Source organism: Hyaena hyaena, unplaced genomic scaffold (genome assembly GCF_003009895.1).
Source record: "Hyaena hyaena isolate Hyena2069 unplaced genomic scaffold, ASM300989v1 scaffold_1303, whole genome shotgun sequence".
Taxonomy (NCBI): domain Eukaryota; kingdom Metazoa; phylum Chordata; class Mammalia; order Carnivora; family Hyaenidae; genus Hyaena; species Hyaena hyaena.
Window position 1 is genome coordinate 129,424 of NW_024081937.1, and position 24,950 is coordinate 154,373.

Consider the following 24,950-nt stretch of genomic DNA (forward strand, 5'->3'; position numbering starts at 1 on the left):
AAGACAATACGTGGAAAAAAATGAAAGAAAAATGTGAAAATGTGAAAATGCTATCCAAGAACTTCTTTTTGTAATGAAGGACACAGGTTCATTATTTAGTCTTAACAATGGAATCCAAATAATTGCTCTTGACCACTAACAACCATCAAGTAAAACTTATTTTAATACACCTTATATATTGGGGGGGCTTTGTATATGGCTTCTGGGTTCACACTTATATTTGACATCGGTTTTTCCCTCGGAACCACCCAAGACTTTGTTTTTGGTAGATGCCAGATAGCTGATCTTGTTCTTGTTCACTCCTGGACCACTATTATCATCACAACGTAAACAGGATCCTGTGGAACTCGGCAACGCAGCATGTTAATTACCTTGAGTTCCTCACAGGGGTGGGGGGTGGTGTGGGGGGGGGGCTACTTGATTTTTTTTAAGACAATAGATGTTCACAGGGAAACAGCCCAAAACAGCCCATTTTAATGAACTATCTCAACAAAAATGTTATAAAAGCACAACATATTTTTCAAGGCTCCTCTCAGAAATACACTTTTATTTCTAATGTTATTTTTGGAAAATAATTTTAAACCAACCGTCATTGACCATCTACAAAGAATGTCACAATTCAAATGTATTGTTAAGAGTCAAAGACATTCCCCAAATCTAGGGAATTATTATTTTAGAACTGCTGACTCTTTAGGGGGACATCTAAGCCATACATAAAGGCTTTACTATCATGCAACCTTGTTTAAAAACGATTCCAGAAAAGCAGAGACTTGTGATTTACACACTCTTCCAGTTTGCTCAAATTCAACTGAGGAAAAATTAAAAAGTCAAACAGATAAAGTAGAAAAGCATCTGGGTAGCCAAAGAGGCCCCAGGCTTTCATCCACTGTGGCGATTTGTCTGACCACATGCTTAGAGAATAAAGTAATGAGCGGCAATCCCAGAAGTCCTGATTTTAGTAGTATTCTACCAGGAAAGAGGAGTCCCCTCCTCACTTAAAACCTTTTCCCCACTGCTTAAGGAAAAGGGAAATAAGGGAGCTAATTGCACAGACCTCTCTAGGAAAAGTGACCGTGTATGAAAACACACTGTCCTATATCAAAGGACCACTGGATTCACCATCTCTTCCGGAGCTCTGGACTGTCTTACCTTGAATATCTGCAACTCCTCCAGCACTACTTCTTCCACGTTCCACTTCTCCTTTGAAATGCTGACAACTTTTAGGACTGTTCCGATATCTGAAAAAATACATTACCTCTGATCCTGCTGTTTCTGCTTTAAGTGTATGCCTAGCAACCTTCACAATTGTTCCCCTCCTTTTTCTTTCGAAGCCTTTCAAGAAGTCAGATTAAATAAAGCGCACAAGAAGTGAAGCTTAATGGATATGATTCCCTCCTTCTGAAACATGATAGTTTTCAGCTCATAAAACACATATTTATAAAGAAGATTTTAAAAGACATGCACTCAAAGATCTTCCTAGCAAGAGGAATATGTATGTTTCATTCAAATATTGGCTGAAATTATAACTAAAGTGGAATGACATCTTTGTAGCTTAATTTAAAAGGTTAAACATATTAAAATAATTTTTTCTTTCTCTCAGTGTAAGAAATATATATTTTTTTAATTTTTTATTTATTTCTGGGAGAGAGAGAGACAGCGTGAGCAGGGGAGGGTCAGAGAGAGAGGGAGTCACAGACTGAAACAGGCTCCAGGCTCTGAGCTGGCCGTCAGCACAGAGCCCGGCGCGGGGCTCGAACCCACGAACCGCGAGATCATGACCTAAGCGAAAGTCGGACGCTTAACCGACTAAGCCACCCAGGCACCCCAAGAAATATTTATTCAGTGCTTATCATATCTAACGTACCATGAAAGGTAGGATATATACATTTTTAAATAATGTTAACAAAGGGAGGAGAAATCACTGAGGCCATCTACGTGGGAGAAATTTTAGCTCACTCATCAAACATATTTTATTTACAGAAACTTTATTAGTGGGCTGGAAACTGAAGTTTCGTTTAAAATTGCTTTGGTTCAATTTTAAAAAGTAAGCAAAATTTAAAAGAGTATAAATTGACCAAAATTGATATTTAGTAAAGATGTCTTAAAAATAGGATCTTCTAGGGGCGCCCGGGTGGCTTAGTCGGTTAAGCATCCGACTTTCGCTCAGGTCATGATCTCGCGGTTCGTGGGTTCGAGCCCCGCGTCGGGCTCTGTGCTGACTGCCAGCTCAGAGCCTGGAGCCTGTTTCAGTCTGTGACTCCCTCTCTCTCTGACCCTCCCCTGCTCACGCTGTCTCTCTCTCTCCTAGAAATAAATAAAACATTAAAAAAAATAATAAAAAAAATAAAAAAAATAGGATCTTCTGTTGGAGTTTACAAAGTGACATGGTATTTATTACAGAAAGACAATCTAAAGGACATCTTAGAAAGAGAAGAAAATATCTCATTTGAAAACTAACTTATGCAATATAGATGCTTTTAAATTTCTGGCACTGTGGTTGAAGAATATTAACATGGATAGTAATGATGCTATTCGCACAAAATAGCCTGAATTATTTAACTCTGTTTTTAAAGGAGTTTAGGATCTTTTAAAGATATAAAATACACATTTTCCAAATGTCATAATTGAAAACCTATCCATCTATCTTAGTTACCTTATAATTTTCTCAGTAAAAGTTAGGTAGTACCACCTAGTGGCCGAATGGCATTTTCGACACTGAAATGTTGACCAAGGAATGCTTTGGGCAGACAGTGCGAATTAGGTGGCAAACTCCTTAGAATTAGTGACAGACGAATTAAATTAAAACCTTGGTTTGCGAGCATAAATCATTCCGGAAAACATGCATGTAATTCAAAGCACTCTTATATCAAAGCAAAATTTAAGAACCATTGTGATCATGTGACATTTGGTGTCATATACTAACTCGTGTTGCAAGACATCACTTGTTTATCGAGTTAAAATTTATTAGAAATGTTTGCTCGTCTTGCAGAACACTCACTGAACAAGTCACCCCTTACCCAAGGTTTTACTGTACTTTGTTGCTTCCCTAGTAATTTCTATAGTCTTGAGAGTATCACTAACTTTCCTATGTCGTGGTGTTCCCATCTGCAACATAATCAGGCTTGACAACAGGTATTCTGAAAACCCTCTAAGTCTGTCACAAACATGCTCCCTAATAAACTCTACTTTTTTTAAAAAACTTGTTTATTTAAAAAAAGTTTTAATGTTTATTTATTTTTGAGAGAGGGACAGAACGTGAGAGGAGGAGGGCCAGAGAGAGAGAGAGAAAAAAACACAGAATCTGAAGCAGGTTCCAGGCTCTGAGCTGTCAGCATAGATTATGGGGAGCTTCATCCCACAAGTCATGAGATCATGACCAAAGCCAAAGTTGGATGCTTAACCAACTGAGTCACCCAGGTGCCCCTCTCCTCTCTTTTCTTTTCTGTTTTTATTTTTGTAAAACCAGTATGCTTTTAAAAATAAAACTGTTCTGTAGTTCTGAAAACCTATTTCAATAAAAAAATGTCCATTTCTTGAAAACCCATTAATTTCTATTTCTTTATTCAATGCCTGCCTGATTCATTTAAATCACATAACATTATCTAGGATGAGGTGTTTTTATCTCAATGATGTATGTTACCTTTACTGCCATTAGAATGCACGTATCATTAGATGATATATATATATTTTTTAACAATTATTTATTATTGAGAAACAGAGACAGAGGGTGAGCAGGGGAGGGGCAGAGAGAAGGGGAGACACAGAATCTGAAGCAGGCTCCAGGCTCTGAGCTGTCAGCATAGAACCTGACGTAAGGCTCAAACCCACAAACTGCGAGATCATGACCCAAGCAGAAGTCAGACGCCCAACCGGCTAAGCCACCCAGGCGCCCCAAGATGATATTTTTATTTCCTTTTTCTTTCTTTCCTTCTTTTCTTTTCCTTTTTTTTTGGGGGGGGGGGATACATACTAAATAAGCAATACTTCTTTTTCTGGAAAAATATTTTTTAATCATTTTATAATGACTGAGTTGACAGACAAAAAGATAAATAAAACAGACTCTAATAATGAAAGTGATACTTAATCCACAAAATTCAAAGATAGGAAAAATAATCTCCACAAAGTTTCTACTTAAAGATCTTTACAAAATATTGCTTCATTTTTTGAAAAGCCATCTAAAGTCAACTCAGTCAACGATTCTCAAAATTGAGTGAAGGGCTCTTTTGCAGGGTGGGGAAGGCAGGGGATTAAAAATCTCCCTAGAGAGAAAAAAAGATGAAGTTTGAAAATAAACATTGCTTAGTCATACTTGTTTAATTTTACTCCATAGTCATTCAACAAATATGTATTGAGCACCTAATCTAAGCAGGCATGTTGTAGTCATAACGTACAAATATATTTTGAAATTTCAAATGCCGCTAAAGGAGGCTGGGAGATATTTATAACTGTCAATTAAAAGCATGTGTTATGCAATGTTAAGAAATATTGACTAGAGATTAGCTAATACTTACTCATTTTGATTTCAACCAATAATCTTTTTGAAGTTTTTGTTGTCTAATAGTGAAAAATTCCTTTGAAAGAAAGCATCATCTGGGTCTAGCGTACCTGTTCCAAGGAACATTACATCGTATTGGCCATCTTCTGCAACAACATGATCCACCACGATCTGGGTCAATCTGTAATCCACGTTGATCCGCTTGAATGTTGGTCCTCCCACAACTGGGTATACTGATTTAAACATCACAGGGTGCCGCTTTATGAAACTGATGACATCATCTGGAAAATCTCGGGTGGATTTTATCAGTGGGTCATAGGTTTTGCTTGGACACTGAAAAGAAATGAGAAGAGGAGTAAAGACATTGTCCACAGCTGAGAAATTTATATTTACTTATAATAAAGCTTTTAAGCTTTGTCATTAACAATATGAAAGGAATGGTCAACAGGATCAAGATGGAATCACGTGTACTTGTAAATAAACGCAGTTTACCTTGAATATATTTAAATCCAGTTTTCTTTCTCAAAGATGTTTTGATGATTACAGTGTTATAACGTTCATAAAAAAAAAAAAAGAATGGAATTTTGTCATTTGAGACAACATCGGTGGGCCGTGAGGACATTATGCTAAAATAAGTCAGACAGAGAAAGGCAAATACCATACGACGTCACTTATATGTGGAATCTTAAAAACGAAACACCACACTCATAGATACAAGGAACAGATCCGTGGTTGGTTGCCAGAGACATATTTTTCAAGATATGCAAACATCAAACCATCACTTTGCATACCTGAAACTAATATGTCAATTATACCTCAGTTAAATAACTGCATATATTTCAAGTCCTTTATCGATGCCCAGTTCGGCTTTTGCTTCTGAAATACTCTTTTCAGATATACTGGCACATAGTATTTTTACTACATAAATATAGTGAAAAATTGAAATCTCAATCCCAAGACCATTGTCTTTTCTTCCAAAACTTCTGACCTCCGAAAACTGAATGAATATAAAATCCCTATGCTAGATATTTCTGTTGTATTTTTATTTTGAACTGTTATCCTCTTGAACTAACTTCAGATCTCAAAAAGCAACTGTCTTTACTTGCTGGCTGGGGAAATGGCTAACGGTCACCAAAGGGAACCTAGTGAAACAGATTATCCTTGACTATTCAAGCTTCTTAAAGTTTCTCAAAAAAAAAAAACTTCTAAACTATATCTAGTTTTCTGTGTTTTCTAAAGTTTCCTCAGTGAATTTGTTTCTTATGAAGATATTACTCTTTCCTATGATGATAGATGACATTTGAGTTGAAATAATTATGAAGAAAGTGATGTATAAACATGGGAATATATGAGAAACCATAATTTTTAATTTCTTTTATTCATTTAAGATTGCAGTGTTAAATTAAACCCATGATTATTAAGAATTAAATGGAACAAATCACCACGTCATAAAAATTACTTGTAAAAGAGCTTTACATCATAATTAGTTTTTTTATAACTGGTGTGAAAATTATACTGTGAATTATACAATTCTAAAGCTCTTTCCCTAAAGGATCTGTGGAGAAACCATTCAGGGAATGTTTTACTTCTGTCTAAAATTGTCTCTTGTGTGCCTCTCAAATGTTGTTCACTAATTCAATACTTAGCATACCCTGCCCTCTGGTGGTAAAACACAAAAGTTCAAACTAGTACAACTAGAATGAATTTGATGTGCTTTTATCCAAATATAAAGAATTACTTTGCAATTCAATTTTTCAAGCAAATATTTACCCTTCCACATACCAAATTTATTTTATGAGTTCAGTATATTGTAATTCAGGAAGCTAACTCAGAGCAATTCTGTAGTTACAGTTGAATTCTTCCTTTGTTAGTTACAGCTAACATTCCTTTGAAATGGCGAACTTTGGCTCTAGGTTGCAGACATACAGAAGAAAACCTGAAGAAAGTGCTACTTTTTCCCTATTTTAATTTTTAGACAAGGTGGAAACACAATCCCTACTGAACTGAGCCATTTGTACCAGGCACTAATTAGAATCTTGTCATGGCTTCAAACTGTGCTTCTCAGATCCTGAAACTCCGGAGAGAGGGTCATCATTCTCAGGAATCTAAAGATACTGAATTTAGTCACAACATGTGATCCTGACCTCCAATTTTATAAGAATAAAATCATAATGTGTCACTAAATTAAAAGAAATATCGAAGAAGTTGTACTAAAAAAATGTGCTAATGATTTTCCATTAGTCATGTAAGAATATTTCTTTTACATAAACTTTGCATGTCTTGTCTTTAAAAATTAATCTTTCCCTGAAATCTATTTATTTTTCCCAGGTCTGCACTAAAGAGGTGCAGAATATTAGCCATTTGGCAATTACTTAGCTTATTCTTAACAGGATGCTGGTCTAAAGACCTAAGTGTCTTTAGTCATTGTTTCTAGCACTTAGCCTTCAGACAAGTGGAATCTCTCAACTCGATAATGGAAGGAACCCTATATTAAATAGATTATGCTGCAATTCAAAATGGATGTGGAGCTCAAATGATACACAGCCCTTGCCCAATTACAGGTTGCATGTTGGAGGCCCCACGAAAAGAGGCTATAGTGGGCTTATAGCTTATACTGCCTGCGGTGAAATCTGGTTGGTCTATCATTAAAATCAGAGCACAAGCATGATTTTGCTTGCATCACATTTTTGAAACAGCCCTCCAACTTAAGATTTTTTTTCCTTTGCTTTTGCAGCTATAGTTAAGCAAGTAGCCACATTTTCAAAAGAAATATCATGACATTCAAGCCAGTTCCTGATATCAAATTTTCAAATAATTAGAAATTTTAATATGAGAAAAGTATGGATGAATGAAGTGGGAACAATTTAGCCAAGAAGCAAACGTGACGTTTTTCCTCCTTGCTCACCTTTGACGGAAAGGTTTAAGTGTAATAAAATCAAAGAAAGAAGATGAGAAGGAAAACCTGGTTTCTATTGACTATTATAAAATGATCTTTGGAAATTTAATTTTTTTCTAAGGCAGCTTTTCCTTCTGGCATGCTGCCAGTGTTTGGATAAGATCTTTATCCGTTACGTTGCTATGCACCATCTCCGAGGCCTGCGTCTCCACACTGCTTTCACAAATGAAAGTGATTTGGTAGAGTTACTCCCTGAGGTTGAAGAGAGTACCATTTGAACCAAATATTGTTATTTTAGCACATTAAAAACAGTGAGGTTTTTCCTTTGATATCATATAGCTGTTAGGCACACAGATCTAAAAACCACTGGAGATGCCAAGCGACCTGAGCAGGTAGGAGACTAAAGTAGGAAAGAAAAATGCTATAGAGGAAAAAGAGAAAGTGTGGGGGAATGGTACATCCAAAGTAAATGATCCTATCAATCCATTTCCTCCCCAAACCTTAGAGAATGTTCCTCTTGAAGCTAGGTATCTAGTTACATCTCAGATATTAAAAATTTAGTGAATTTCTCTCTGTATATATGTCCTTTTAATTTCTACTTATTAACACAGCCCATCTGACGATATAGTAGAGGGCCACTTATTTCTACTAGCTTTCTAACATTTGCCTGATTTCCACTACCCCAGCTCCTGTAGGAGATAAATAAGAGAACTTATCTGTGTCTCTACCTATGATGTTGAAGGACTCTTAAGATAGTTTAAAATTTCAGAAGGAAAAGAAAAAACTGCTACCAAAAATTTTAAATGTGAGTATCTTGCTGGAAACAGTACTGGCGCAAGAGTATTCGAGAAGAGGCTGCCCGGGCACATGGTGAAAGGAAAAGGGTGAGCCCCACAGCAGCGAGCCCAGGGCCGGCTGCACAGCTGGCTAGGTGTGACCATGTTGCCCTTGGCACATCTGTGTGTTTGCGTAGGGCCGTTAGCAGTGCAGTGGGAAGCAACGGATGAGAGGAGAAAAATAGTTTTTATCCAATGCGAGAACTTTGCCCCTTGGCAAGGCACCAGGCAGCTGTTCAAAGTCCCCCTCCCCCCACCCTCTGCTCCAGGCTGTTCTCTACAGATTGCACTTTCCTTTTAAACAGATCATAGGACTGACTAATGTGAGGAAAGACGTGGCACAAGGAAAGATTGAACCAGGCTTTCCTATTTAGCAAACTGGGAAAAATAAGCTAAATACGTAAAGGAAGTGTTTTATTTATAAAGTAAAAAAATACATGCAATCTCTTTTTGTAACTATATTTTTTAATTTATTTGTTTATTTTGAGAGAGAGAGAGAGTGGGAAGGGGAGGGGCAGATAGAGAGGGAAAGAGATTCCCAACTAGGCTCTGCACTATCAGAGCAGAGACTGATGCAGGGCTCGAACTCATGAGCCATGAGATCGTGACCTGAGCTGAAACCAAAAGTCAGATGCTTAACCGACTGAGCCACCCAGGTGCCCTGAAAAAGAAATATAATTTCACTCTATCCTCCTGCTTATTCAGCTGAGTCAGTTTCTAACATATGGATGAGGCAAGACTCTGTCTTCAGTATCAGAAGTAGAAAGTCCAGGGGTGCAAATATAGAGGTACATTTGTCTCTTTCTCTTTCTTTTTTCTTTTTGTCTTTTCGCAACTAAACAGCAGCTTTATTGTTATATTTGAACCTTGAATATCCTGCTATGTTTAAAAGGTAAAACAACAACAACAACTCAAGTTTCCTCTTTATAGTTAGTTCAGTGTCTAATAGAGCAATAGGTCTTCTAACATTTGAAGAAATGCATTCCCCAGGTGCAAATATTCACGCAAAATTTTATTTAGACTTGGCAAAATGAGTTTTAACCTCTGGACTTAAAAAATGTCATAGGATGCTCCCCTGCTTGTACGAAGGTTGGGTTCTGTCTACTATAATTCAGTAGTACTTTCAAGACACTTTTGGATCATTTACTTTCAAAATTAAATAATTTAAGCTGAGCTTAATCTTGCCGGACACTTAATAAACACACAGCTGTAGCTCTTTCTCGTTTTTAAGGCTTCCTTTCTTTTAGACGAATTCCTATATGAGAAAAAAGAAAAACCCACTGAACATAGTAAGTAGCTTGGCATAAAGAGAATGTTGTCCCCATGGTAAAGAATGCCTTTAGTTTTTATTCACTCTAGAGAAAAATCTGCAAGAAGAGTTGTACGTGATGGGGCTTCTTGTTAGGCAAAGATATGAAATATTATAAAAATAGTTGAAAAATTACTTCACATTAAAACAATGTTAATGTTAATGTTTTGTAGCAGGTTGGTTAAATTAAATAGCTAATTGATTAATAGATGGATAAAAAGAAAAAAATATTTTAAATTTTTCTGACGACCTAAATTCCTAAAATACAATGGGTGAGGAGAGATGTTTATTCGGGAATTATATGAGATTTAACAATTGTAGTCAAGGTTTTACAGGACCTGAGGGGTGATAAGGAACCAGGAGGTTAGTTGAGTAGATTTGATATTTCACGTGTCTTCAGTGCACTCATAGCAATGGAGTTAGAAGAGGGCCTATAACCAACTCGTTTTCCTCCTCGCCATAAAATGGTAACTTAGTTGGGAAATTCATGTGTGGGTTTCAACCTTTGAAAGTAAAGCGAAAAGATTTTACAGCCAAAGCAGTCTTTTGGGGAAAATGGAATTTAAAAATGATTTTCTTTTACATAATTAGCAGTTTAGAAATTGTCAAAAACTGGGGCGCCTGGGTGGCTTAGTCGGTTAAGCATCCGACTTTCGCTTAGGTCATGATCTCGCGGTTCGTGGGTTCGAGCCCCGCATCGGGCTCTGTGCTGACTGCCAGCTCAGAGTCTGGAGCCTGTTTCAGTCTGTGACTCCCTCTCTCTCTGACCCTCCACTGCTCACACTGTCTCTCTCTCTCTCTTAGAAATAAATAAAGCATTAAAAAAAATTAAAAAAAAAAAGAAATTGTCAAAAACTATGCCAAAATGTTTTGGGAATAGTGAAACAGACATTTCTCAAATAGTTGAGCTTCAAAAACAAGTCCTTTCCACATTTTGGCTATGGTGACTACGACTGCAATGACCATGGGAATGCTAATCTCTTTTCAAGATCCTGATTTCAATTCTTTTGGAAAAATACTCAGAAGTGAGTTTGTCAGATCACATGCTGGTTCTATTATTTATACTGTAGATTGAAACAGTCTAGATGTCCATCACCTGATAAATGGGTAAAAAAAAAAGTGACATATAAACACAATGGAATACTACTCGGTTTTAGAAAGGAAATCCTTTAAAAGTGCCAATGTAGATGAATGAAGAGTACATAATGCTAAGTGAAGTAAGTTAGTCACAGAAGGTCAAAACTACAAGGGGCCTCTGGAGGCTCAGTTGGTTAAGCGTCCAACTTCGGCTCAGGTATGATCTCACAGTCTATGAGTTCAAGCCCTGCATTGGGTTCTGTGCTGACAGCTCAGAGCCTGGAGGCTGCTTCACAATCTGTGTCTCCCTTGCTCTCTGCCCCTCCCCCTCTCGTGCTCTGTCTCTCTCTGTCTCTCAAAAACAAATAAACTTAAAAAAAAAAAAACTACATACTTCCACTTATATACATATTCAATCTCGTGAAACTCAAAGACAAAACTGGTTGCCAGAAGCTAGGGGGAGTGGAATGTAAGAAGTCACTTATTAATGGGTATATAATTTCAGTTATTCAGCATTCTAGAAGTTCTAGAGATCTGTTGCACAGCATTATCTACAGGCAATATAGTATTCATAAACTTAGAAATCTGTTGAGAGCATAGATCTCACATTAACTGTTCTTCCCATAAGAAGAAATTTTTAAAGTACCTTCTAACCTCTTTGATAAGAGAATGGTTTAAAAACTGAAACTCACTTTCAAGTAAACATTTTTAATGTTTGACAGTTAGGCATAAGTCATAAAATTATCAGCATAGAATAAAACTACCAAGTAAACCCTTTAAAATAAGTCAAAAATCAAAAATTAAATCTGCCTTTAAAAACCTCCCTCAGATTCTGAGTTTTCGAGCAGCCTGCTACCTTTGGCCTGACCTCAGTTTGGTTTCCATTTTTGGCCCCTACTACTTGCTGTCTTGTGGATCCTGCCATATTTTATTGCATGTGCAACTTCTTATTCTCAAGGCCTAAAGTTCAATTAACAATTGAAAAAAAATCCTGAACAAAATACATTTGCTCAGAGATTCAGTGTGGACACCAGGGGGCAGGAGAACCCCTTGAAGAGAAAGGATTCAGTGAATGTATCCTTGTCATTCATGAGTTTCCAAGCTTACTGACCTTGTAGAGAGGAATGACATCATGGTAAGGCCAGGAGTTTAGGTCTCACTTTTTGTCAGACGAAGTAAAGAATTCTGTCAAATACTAGAAAATTAAAGTAGTGGTGGCACTCTGAGAGTCCTAGTGTTTATTTCTCTCAGTGATAATGTCACTCCCTGCTGGGAGCACAACTTTAGGAGCCATCTGGGTAACAACATGAGTGAGGAAACGTAAACGCGAGGGAGGTTTTTCAAATAATCTATTTTAAAAGTTTTAAGTGTAAAGTGGCTTTCGGTAAAGATCCTGACATTTTGTAGCAAGCAAATTATTTAGCAATGCTTTTATTAAAGTAAAAGGTGTGTACCCTGAATTACAAGGAAAGAAATGACAAGTGCAATAAGGTTTCAAAACTGCATTATTATTTGTGCAGAGAGCAGATCAGTCTTGGGGGAAACAATGTGGGGTTCAGTTTGGTAATTCACTTTGATCTCGTTGAAGGTAGAGTGCTGTGGACGTTAACGGCATTTGATTTGGAGTCGAGTCCAGATAAATTTGATCTCAGTCTTATCCATGTCAAGACAAGAAAAAAGGCCACTTGTTACCAAAACTGTAAAGCAAAATAAATAGCTTCTCACAGTAATTATGATAGTTGCTTTTTTTTTTTTTAATGTTTATTTATTTTTGAGAGAGAGTCAGAGTGCAAGTGGGAAGGGGCAGAGAGAGAGAGAAACACAGAATCTGAAGCAGGCTCCAGGCTCTGAACTGTCAACACAGAGCCTGATGCAGGGCTCGAACTCACAAACTGCGAGCTCATGACTTGAGCCACAGTTGGAAGCTTAAATGAGCCACCCAGGGACCCCAACTATAGTTGTTTTTATATCTCTACATTCTATAAAAAGGACGTAATCTTCCTGATCAACAAGAATGTTGTTCTGCTGGTCTTTCTGGAGTCTCTTTTTATCTCCTTTTCTAAAACTGGCCCTAGTTCAGGCTATGAGTAAAAATTTTCAGATCTTCCTAGACTTACAATGGGATTATGTTCCAATAAACCCATTGTAAGTTGAAAATATCATACAGTGAAAGTGCATTTATCACACCTAACCTACTCAACATCATAGCTTACCCTGGCTGAACTTCAATGTGCTAAGAACACTTAAATTCATCTACAGCTGGACATACTCCTCTAACATAACACAAAGCTTATTTTATGAAGAAGTGTTGAATATCTCAGTACTTCATTCAAAACTGTACTAAAGTGAAAAATGATTTTAAGTGAATGATTTGTTTAGCCTTGTGATGATGTGGTCTATTGGGAGCTCTTGACTTTTGCCACGCTAAGCTTCACGAGCCCCTCGTACTGCATATGGCTAGCCCAGGAAGAGATCACAATTCAAAATTCTAAGTATAGTTTCTACTGAATGTGGATTCCTTTCTCACCATCATAATGTCTAAAAATCAAAAGTAAAAACTTCTTAAGTTGTGGACTGTCTGTAGTTACAAGATGTAGTTCTCAAAGCTTAGCTATAGATGAGAATGTGTTTACATAAAAAAGCACAGGAATTTCCCGAGGAATACTGATGTTGAGTAAGGATAAAGGAATAACTCTTAAATGCCACTTTCCTATGCCTGATACTATTTTTCCTTTTTTAAATTGTTAAAAAGAAGGACAGCTGGGTGGCTCAGCTGGTTAAGAGTCCAACTCTTGATCTCGGATCAGGTGATGATCTCCCGGTTTGTGAGACTGAGCTGACCATGGAAACTGCTTAAGATTCTCTCTCTTCCTCTCTCTCTGCCCCTCCCCTGCATGCATCTGTGTTCACTCTGTCTCAGTGAGCAAACAAATAAACAGACTCATGTAGACATGGCTCAGAATGTGATCATCCAAGATACCTAATCCCATAACCCTAGTATGGTGAAATTTCCCCAGCCAGAATTCCCTCTGAAATTTAACTATCCTCTTCACAAAAAGCCCCAAATATATATAAGTTGAAATTCTACATAAATTCATTATATATATATACATATATATATATATATACACATATATATATATACACACATATATATATATCCACTACATATGTACTTATTATATATAGTCTATATATTATATATATATATTATTATATGTTCAGTATATACATACATACTATATATAATCAGTAAAAGATATTTTAAGAAAGAGGAAGATAAATATAATTTAACATGAAAAAATTTTAATATAGTATCATAGTACAAATACCAAGAGCTTGGACTCTGCTGACAGAGTATCTGGATTTAAAACTCAGGTACAGCCCTCACTAGCTTTGTGACCTGGAAGAAGTTACTGCACCGACACTTTTCACCTGTAAGGTGGCATTAAAAACAATAGCACTTGCTTCTTAGAATCCTTATGAAGTTAAAATTTGGAAAACTTTTAGAAGAGTATCTGAACACTCTAACTTACACCTTACGTTACCGTTAAATAAGTAAGACAAGTATACTTTTGATATTCAAAGAAGATTAAAATCTGAATCCTGAAAATCATATTATTTACAAAAAATAAATTTCCATGAAAGTGTGATGATCTTTTTTTTTAATGTTTTATTTATTTCTGAGAGAGAGAGAGAGAGAGAGAGAGACACTGTGAGCAGGGGTCAGAGAGAGAGAGAGAGGTACAGAATCTGAAACAGTCTCCAGGCTTTAAGCTAGCTGTCAGCACAGAGCCCGATGCGGGGCTCGAACCCACGAACCGTGAGATCATGACCTGAGCCGAAGTCGGACGCTTACCGACTGAGCCACTCAGGCGCCCCTGTGATGATCTTATAATCAGTCCCGAAGACATATTTGAAGCATATTTCTACTGAAGGATTACAAAAGGGAAAATAGACACAGTTCTAAAGTGTTTACCAAATTTAATTAGGTTATGTAACAGGAAGATGAAAAGAGAAAGCCCAAAAGCCTGGTTACCAACTGTTTCCTGTTTAAGGACAAACATATGAAAAGACAAAATTCAGTAAAATTGCATGGATTAAGTAAAAACTTTTTCTCAGAGATTTTCAGGATTACTTTAGACCTCCTGGTAGAAATATTCATATTGAATCTTAAGTGGAAAAAAGGGCATGTATTCCTTTATATTACATCAATTAACCAATCCTAAAATATTTAAATAACTTAAACTGTTTTAATCATATCAACAAAACAAAACAAAACAAAAGCTTTCCATTTATAATGCAAATACGGATTTTACACTGCAAAGTCTTTTTTTTTTTTAAACAGATACAACACACTAAAGAAATAAATGAACCACTGTAATCGATGTAGGCTTTTAAAGTAGAGACGAGGACCTAAAGACTCTAGCTACATACAGAGCTATAAGTGGGAAATAAATATCTATTTGGCATTTTCATTTAACTTGGAATATTTGTCATTAAATCATTAAAGCACTTTGGTGATTCTGTAGACTTACTGAGGATAGACACTATATTTTCAGCATGGCCTGCTTCTTATGATATAATCATTGTTTCCTGTACTATCTAAAGCTCCTACTCAAAAGAAAAACACGTTAAGTTCAGTGAAGGATGGAAATGCTAATATATCACTGTAATAAATAATAGGTATTTTTAAAACCACAGCGCATGTTGCTGTGGTGAATTAGCGTAGCTTCTTATAATAGAATTGGGAAGAGGATATGGGCTTATGAAAATAATTTGATTTTGAAGTTGGATACATACTGTGCCAGGTCGGGGATAAGGAATCCTTCCATCATACAGCACCCAACGATGGTCGACGCTTTCCTTATGAGCATATGGCCCATTAAACACCGCTCTAATGTCAGCCATGCTGTACACGCAGACAGCGGAGCCTTTGAAGATGGAGCTGAAACAAAGAATGATCCGGTCATTCATTGTACATCATTCGGTGTGCATTCATTGAGCACATATTATAAGCAGGTGTGTGGAGAAAGTTCTGCAGTACATTCCATTTGATAGGTGCTGCAGACAAAATGTGTGTATGTCATTAAGGAGCTTATACCCAAGTAATCCTGGAAAAAGTGTGACAGCAGTCAAATGACAGATGATTATAGGAAGCTAAGCAAGCACGCAAATGGGTCCCCGATACCGGGCTGTCTGGTAATGTTCAGAGTAGGTGGCATCTACACTGACACTTAATGGATACATAGAAAAATGAGGATAGACGGAAATATGCCAAAAAGAGTATCATATTTATAGACATGCTTTTGAATTTCATTGGAAGTTTTTAAGGCATAATGTCTTTTAAAGAACTTCTAATATAAAAAGTTACATCATCCACTTTTTTAAAGAGGAGCATTTTAGATAAATAAATAATAAATATCTCATTTGTGCTTTCTTTTCTTTTAATGTTTGTTTGTTTGTTTTTTGAGAGAGAGACAGAGTGTGAGCAGGGGAAGGGCAGAGAGAAAGGGAAACACAGAATTCGAAGCAGGCTCCAGGAGCTGTCGGGCTAACAGCTCAGAGTCCGACACAGTGGTTGAACCCATGAACAAGTGAGGTAATGACGAAGCCAGACGCTCAACCAACTGAGCCACCCAGGTGTCCCTCTCATTTACGTTTTCTTAAAGTGGGCAAATGGCTATAAATATTGGCTATTAATAATTTCCTCATACAATTTTTATTAATTTAAAAAATGTTGAAACTCTTTTCTGTTTCTTTCTAAATCTCTTTTTTTTCCTTGAATTTATGTACATTATCTGACCCTTAGAATTCATCTTAATTACACAGGACTGGATCACACATAATTAAGAAGCAGAAAAGCTCCGCGGGGATTCCACAAATTTTTGCAAATTAATTGTTTGCAAATTAATTGGCGAAAATTGTTAACACTGTCACAGACGTTTCATTTTTGTTTTGTTTCTGTAAAATGAAAGACTTTTTCTCTGCATCTAAAGCTCTCAGTGATTCTGTTCATAAAAACGAGATCACCCTTCAGGAGCTAAGAGGCATGTCATCTCAGCACCATGCAAGGGAGCCAAGATTCTCCAGCTCAACCATTAATATTCTTAGAATGACATTAATGAGAAACATCCGGAGCTGATGGCAAACAGGCAGCTGGAAGAAAACTGGCTGCTAAGAAGGAAGGTGACGCCCCCATAAAATCACATCATCTGCCTAGAATATTCTAAAGGAAGGATGGCACATCACGCTTTGTGGTATTGCTATTGTTACAGATTCATTACATCTTCTTATTGGACAAGGGATGTGTCATGCATCCCAACATTACCTCAGTCCTCTGGGCGCCCTTCATAATAGAATAATAAAGTACACCAAGAACAAAGAGAGGACTTGTGACTTCACACTCTGGGTGGGCAGAAACTTGGTAGGAGAAAAAAGATAACCATCTCGGGGCTATATTTCCCTGGCACATATCGATGCCTTGTGTGTGGAAAACACAGTGACTTCAAAGACAGTTCTGTGAATGGAAAGATGCCAAGAGGGCCGAGATACTTAATTTGAGTAACTCCAGACACTTGCTCTCCCTGCATCCTTTTAGTTCGGATATAAATTAGCAGCGAACTGGGAGTCCGAATGGCAACTTGTTAGGGTGTCTTCTTCGTCTTCATTTTAAGTATTCACATTCTGTGTCTTATAATTAACCAAACAGGATTTTGTGTTCTGATATATTATGAACACTATGGGTATAAGTTGAACTAAATGAAGGAAATGCCACAGAAAAGAAATGACAGTGCGCCTGCAACTGTTTTAATAATTTTTTCAGGAGGAGGCAGGAAGACCATTTCTTTATTACCACTACCAATACCAGTACTGCCAATTCTTCCAACACTGATATCAATATCAATATCCATAGCAGAGCTGTGGAAAAAGTAAAAAAGTAGTTCAAAGAAGGTATTGTAGGCAGCAATATGTAACAGGAATACTGTGAAAGGCGTACCAGGGTCAAAGGTAAGTTACTGAATTAAAATTAAAATCAAATAAAATTATGTCAGGTCTCTACATTTTTTGAGAAAGCTTCATAGATACTAGAACAACTCTTAAGGAAGTCACAGAGTCTCAGAGACAGGTGCCAGACAGTATTATATAGAAAAAAGACAAAAATACAGGGGTGGAAATTAAGAAAACACCTTCAGTTCTAGTTCTGTCTTTACTACTAACTGGCTTCTTTGGGCAAGTCATACGAACTTCCTTTGCCTAAGTTAGTAGAGCAATAATGATACGGTGATAACAGTCAAACTCCCACCTTTGTAGGGTAATGGAGAAGGACACATAAGATAGTATGTGATGACACTTCAGAAGTCAAGAGTGTCCCATCTCATGATTTCACCCTAACCAATGACTAACTATTGTATTTCTTTAATACTACTTCTATGTCATGCAGCTTGACGTATTTATTATGGTTAGTATAAGCACACACCTTTGCACCCAGCAACTTTAGTCTGGGGATTTAGCTCACAGATACACTTTCTCATACAGAGAACAGCCTATATGCAAGTTTAGTCAAAGAAGCATTATGCATACCACCTAAGCACTGGAAATAGTGGAAATATCTATGTATAGGAAACAAGCTAAATAAATTGTGGTAGTTGATACAGGAATACTCTGCTGGAAGAAAAAGAACCAAGAGACGTTTTATGTGTTGATAATAAGAGATTTCTAAGAAACACTAAGTGAAAAAACAAAATGAAAAATGGGTATTTTTTCACACAAAAGGGGAAGCGACAAAAAATAACAATTTTATGGAAGAATTACAAGCATTTTTAAAAAACTTACCTGGTTGTGGTAAAGACTCCATATACTACAGGATTTCTTTCATCTCTTGTGGGGAGTAAGTAAATATCCTCTATTAATGGGAAAAAAATAATGATTCATTATATTTCAGTACTACATGTTTGGTTTTTCTTTAAGAGTACAGTATTCCTGAGACTCCACAGTATAGAAAATCAAGATAACAGTGCAAGTCATTACATTATGACATAAGAAATTAAAGGTTAAAGACTGTCTTTCTTTCTCTAAAGACACGAGCTATGTGACACCGAACTAGGTATCTAACCTCTTAGGTGTTTACTTCAGTCACCTAGAAATGGGTTGATTTGCTTGATAATCTCCACGACTATTTCTGGTCAGATGTATGTGATTTCATACAGACTAAAAATTAAAAACCTAGGTTATTTTTGGAGTGCTTGGGTGGCTCAGTTGGTTAAGTGTCCATCTTTGGCTCAGGTAATGATCTAGCGGTCCGTGGGTTCGAGCCCCACGTCGGGTTCTGTGCTGGCAACTCAAGGACTGGAGCCTATTTCACATTCTGTGTCTCCCTCTCTCTCTCTCTGCCCCTCCGCCATTCATGCTCTGTCTCTTTCTGTCTCAAAAATAAACTAGAAAAAAATTTTTAATAAATAAAAAATAATAAAAACCTAGGTTATTTTTAGCCTCCAGTGTAAAAAAAAAAAATCTTGTCCTATAACTATGTCAACGTACTAGTAGTTCAATTATCTATTTGCTACCAATATAAAAATGGCGACACAAGTTAACTTGTGCAGTATTACTTGTGTAATTACCTGCTCAGTATTTTCTAATTACTTGCACAGGATTGATACCAAACTATGTGTAAATAATATCCTTTAAAAGGTTATTTAAGATGGGAGCATGCTTATATATAACCTGAAAGATCAGCGATGAATATTCAAGTTATAAAAACAATTTTACATATTGTATGACAAAATCATTCAATGATAAAAATCATTTTTGCACTGCATGGCAAAAACAAGTCTAAAAGATAAAAGTTGATGATGCTAACTTTATATATAACTGAAAAACTTCCTTCTAGAATTAGCTTTGAGGGGAGTAAAGAAGGGAAATCAAAGAGAATAATCCATCTAACATTTTTCTGAGTATTCTTTTCTTAACAAGTGAGAGGAAGTTCCCCCATTTCCTGTGCTCTCCAGCAGAGGGCGCCCGCAGAATAAAGAACCCAAGTTCTTGCTACCTATAGACTGCTGCTCCTTCCAAAGTAAAAGGCCACATGGAGAATGGATGGATTCTGCAAAACCATTGCTAGGAGCTTTGTGTCTCTTGCTGTGGTTCTGTTTCCTTCATTGCTTTGAGGACGCTTTCAAAGAGAGGAATTGCTTCATTACAATACACTCCAAGACCTAGAGCACCTGCATGTTCTTTGTGTGTACGAGTTTAGTAATAACACTCCTGCAAGCTGTCCTGGGCTAAAATAAAATACATGCTGAATATTTAGGCAGTAAGACATTTTCAAGAAAAAAGGAGCACGTGACTTACGTAGCTCATCAAAATGAGTATCGGCCCCATCATTTCCAGGAATTGAGCAAATCAATCTGGCTTTCAGAAAAGTCGTCCATTTGTTTATCAGGCTGCGTTGTCCTCCAACATCATTCTGGAAAAAAAAAAAAAAGGAAAACAATAACGAGAAGATTTAGTTTTACAAAGACAGGGAGCCTACATTTTTAGGGCCTTGAACTTTCAAACAAGGGAAAAGGCAGTTTTGTCTCTTCATGTTATATGCTCTTCTCATGGTGAAATGAATACAATGTATACAACACAGCTCTCCCGGATGGGTAGAGGCAGGGAAGACTGTCTAGCAATTAAGTGAGACCTGGAATCGAATCTCACTTCCGTCAATTGTTGCCCCATGCTAAAAAAGGCTATGTAATTCTCCAAGTCTCTGCTTCTTCATTGAACAAATACGATTAATGCCTTGAAATTGGTTATTCTAATGAGTAAATGGAAAAAAATTGTGTACAGTGCTGAGTAAAGGGCCAAATTTTGTTCAATAAATACTAGCACTGATTTGTATATTATACATATGATTAAGATCATTTGATCTTTAGAAATATGGCGTTTAGAAATATGCCTTGGTATAGACTTTCAAAAGTCTTTTAGTGCCCTACTAATTAAACAATAAGGCAACATAAACATGCATACAAAACAAATCTTGTTTTCAATCCTAATTGATATTTTTCCATACATTTATTTTACTCTTAAGTACTTCATTAAAACGTTCTTTAGACACTTAACAAACATAAGCATTTAAATCAATTCAATGAAATAAATAGGTCAATGCAATTCAATAATTCACCATTAAAACATCTACTTCTTATTTTTAATTTAATATGTCCCTAAATATGGACACCAAATTAATACAATTGTTATTTGACTTGACTAGATCTGCTAAGTTTACAATAAGTAAGATGGGACTGTTTCATGGTATAAATATATTAAGTACTTGACCTCAACTTTCAAAAATTACTTTTGGAGCCACAATTTCCCTTAATGCACTTACATTTAAATGTAAATTATATAAACATTCTTATCCCTCATGCAATCTACATCTTATACATTTAATACAAAGTTTACTGTCAAATACTAACTCTGAATATTTCAGAACTGAATTCCCTCTGCTTCTTTATCTCTGAAAATTAAATGAAATTAGAGAAAGGTATCTAAACGACTTCTCCAAACAGGAGAATTCAAAGTCACAGAAATAGGGGGAAAGAAGGAACAGAAGGGAAAGGTAGACAGAGACCCCTCTGAGTATTAACTTGGGTGATGTGGAAATCCAAATTCCATGTGATATAATCTTAGTAACAGCAAAAATCAGAAGTCTACCGATCTGTGGGAGAGCTGAGAAGCCCATAGGACCCTGAGACCACAGACTGTAACTATCCTCATAGACTCAACACCTAACACCAGAGGGACTCAGGACACCCACAGGGAATGAATCCCACTTTACATCCCTCTCCGCTATACAACAGAATACTTTTCAGAAATAGCTCTGTGTAAGTGAGTAATAATTTTTATTTCCTTGTTTTGTTCTTCAGGCTTACAAGGATGTAAAGAAATTGAAATCGAAAGACAGTTAAATTCAAGAAAATATTTCACCTACGCACTAAAATTTGTACTTAAACAAAAATTGCACTTCACAGTTTGCGCCATGTCTCGCTGTTTTAAATTTTAAATGACCCAAATCAATGTGCACTTCATCTTGGAACACATGTGTAACTGAGATCATGTGTGCTGACAGATACATTATATAAACTCAGTGATAACCACAGCGGTTGTTTGGAAGGATCAACAAAAGACCTTTCTGGCAGTAGTATTTTGACACTGATACTGTTTAGAATTGCTGACACATGGTGATAATACAAAGCAAAAGAACATTTAGTTGATTTTCTCACAATATTTCATTCTTTCCAGAAAATGCACTCCCTGATCCCTTCATCCAACATCTACTGCGCATATGTCACTAATACCCTGCTTATCAGGTGTTTAATACGACCATGTTCAATTATTAGTGAGTAACTAAAAATACAAGATAAAATTGACAAATGTCTTTAGAAAATATAGATAAATGCCAAAGAATTTAAGTCTCCTCTGAAAAGTCTCTGTAGTGGAAAAAATGAATCAGGCCTCACTCAAGAGTTAGATTCAATATTGTTCTTAAAATGATAGGTGGGATCAGACATGCCGAGAGATTGGTTCAGCAAATATTCTAGGTGCTGGAAAAGAGGGGAAAGGTCAACAGGTGGAACACTTCAGAACATGTATGGATCAGGGGTACCTGGGTTAAGTGTCCAACTTCAGCTCAGGTCATGATCTCATGGCTTGTGAGTTCAATCCCTGCCTCAGGCTCTGTGCTGACAGCTCACAGCCTGGAGCCTGCTTCGGATTCTGTGTCTCCCTCTCTCTCTGCCCCTTCCCCACTTGCACTCTGTCTCTCTCTCTCTCTCTCTCTCTCTCTCTCAAGAATAAATAAACTTTGGGGAGCCTGGGTGGCTCAGTCGGTTAAGCATCCAACTTTGGCTCAGGTCATTATCTCATGCTTCGTGGGTTTGAGCCTTGCATCAGGCTCTGTGCTGACAGACAGCTCAGAGCCTGGAGCCTCTTTCAGATTCTGTATCTCCCTCTCTCTCTGACCCTCCCCTGCTCACAGTGTCTCTCTCTCTCTCTCTCTCAGAAACAAATAAAAAACATTATAAAAATAAAGAATAAATAAATTTTAACCAAAAGAAATAAAGAAAAAAAGAACATGTATGGAGAACCAGAACAAATTTGGTTTTGCAAAGACTGGGATAAATTAAAATGGTGGTAGAAAATGATATAAAAGGATATTGGGATACATCCAAGGAAAGCTTTAATCCTAGGCCAAAGTATTTATAAGTCATTTAGTAATATCTTATTTGGTATCAACAATTACTACAAAGAAGTGAAAGAAAATTAATAAATAATATATTTGATATAATAACCCTCTAGACACAAACATGCCTATAATTGCTTTTGAATTTATGTTTTGTATTTGGTGCTTCTATTGTTGGAGTATCATTGTTCAATACCAAAAATAACCAATATTTCAGCTAGCTATTGGATGATGAATGATGGCTACAGATGTGAAGGCAGTTTTATCTAGACATGGCCTTTATTTTTACTGCTAACATTCTCAGATCATTTCACAAATATAAATCCAGATGTTAATATGAATAGGCAAAAACACTGATGCTTCCTTTTAGTAATGATGAATTCTGTGTTAACGTTTCATAGGAGCTCAGTGAGAAATGTTATCTGGAATTATTCAGAAAGAAAGAGATTTGTAAATAAATTTAAAAATAGGGTTGCCTGGGTGGCTCACTTCTTTTTTTTTAAATAGTTTATTGTCAAGTTGGTTTCCATATAACACCCAGTACTCATCCCCACACGTGCCCTCCTCCATGCCCATCTCCCCCTTTCCCTTCTTCCCCACCCCCATCAGCCCTCAGTTTGTACTCAGCATTCAAGAGTCTCTCATGGTTTGCCTCTCTCCCTCTCCCCCACTATTTTTTTTTTTTTTACAAATAGTTTATTGTCAAATTAGTTTCCACATAACACCCAGTGCTCATCCCCACACGTGCCCTCCTCCATGCCCATCCCTCCTCCCCCCCACATCCATCAGTCAGTTTTTGTCAGCATTCAAGAGTCTCTCATAGTTTGCCTCTCTCCCTTTCCCCCACCATTTCCCCCCTTCTTCTCCCCCTTGTTCCTCCGACAAGTTCCTCCTAATCCTCCTATACGTGCAAACATATAGTATCTGTCCTTCTCAGCCTGACTTATTTTGCTCCGAATAACACCCTCGAGTTCCATCCATGTTGCTACACATGGCCAGATTTCATTCTTTCTCATTGCCATGTAGTATTCCATCGTATAGATAAACCACATCTTGATCCATTCATCAGTTGATGGACACTTAGGCTCTTTCCATATTTTGGCTGTTGTTGAGAGTGCTGCAATGATTATTGGGGTACATGTGTGGGTGGCTCAGTTCTTTGAGCATCTGACTTTGACTCAGGCCATGACTCATGGCTTGTGAGTTCCAGCCCCAAAAGAGGCTTTGCGCCATAGCACGGGGCCTGCTTCATATTCCCTGTCTTCCTCTCTCTGTCCCACCCCTGTTAGCACAAACACACACTCTCTCTCTCAAAAATAAACATTACATTTTAAAAAATTAAAAATCAGTAAGATATCTCATCTTTCTCATCAGGCTTGATTTATATATTTTTTAAATTCACATATGTGTTCTGTCTTTATATATTTTATTGCAGCAGAATCCTACTTGTACTAAGCCAAGCTCTAGTTAAAATCTTTCCATTTTAATGCATTCTTTTTAAATATTTATAATTTGTAAAATTTTCCTTGCCTTTATTTTCATATTTTGAGTCAGCATTTATAGCTACTATCATGAATTTAATGCTAAGGACTATGTTTGGTTTACAGCTTTACCCCTGGCATAGAGTAGTCGCTCAAATTATTTTGTTACATGAATAAAGAGATCAAATATTTGCTCCACTACATTCCTTCAACAGGTGTATACATCACTACTTTATCATAAAAATTAGCAGTCACGTTCCCCTTTAAACATTTTATCAGATCAAAATAACAATAAATGCCCATTTTGAAACAGCTCTCTCTCTCTTTGGAATTATCATGTGTAAGACAAACCATGAAAAAATCTAATTATTCTACTAGTCTCAAATTTGTTGAACAGGAAAGGAACTTATACTGTAGCCTGCATATATATTTTTAACCTGACAAATGGAAATTGCAATCCTTTGAACAAAAGAATCTTTAAAAGCTCTTGCCTATCTGTCTAGCAGCCTTTCCATGGCCTCTCAAGGAATAAAAGGATAGAAAACAAACAAACAAAAAAATCCAGGTCAAAGATGAAAGCCACCTGCTGTCAGTGGGGAAACAAGTATAATTTCTGGGATAATAGTTCTC

General features: G+C 36.8%; 1 protein-coding gene across 1 annotated transcript in view; it reads right to left on the reverse strand.

The window, feature by feature from the left end:
* The window catches only part of SEMA3D (semaphorin 3D), a 197,373-nt gene that overhangs the window by 25,023 nt on the left and 147,400 nt on the right, over positions 1 to 24,950 (reverse strand). The window contains 5 exon segments of the mRNA XM_039223233.1: positions 1,150 to 1,238; positions 4,606 to 4,828; positions 15,417 to 15,561; positions 18,450 to 18,519; positions 19,965 to 20,079. Of these exon segments, the coding sequence (XP_039079164.1) occupies positions 1,150 to 1,238; positions 4,606 to 4,828; positions 15,417 to 15,561; positions 18,450 to 18,519; positions 19,965 to 20,079 (642 nt within the window).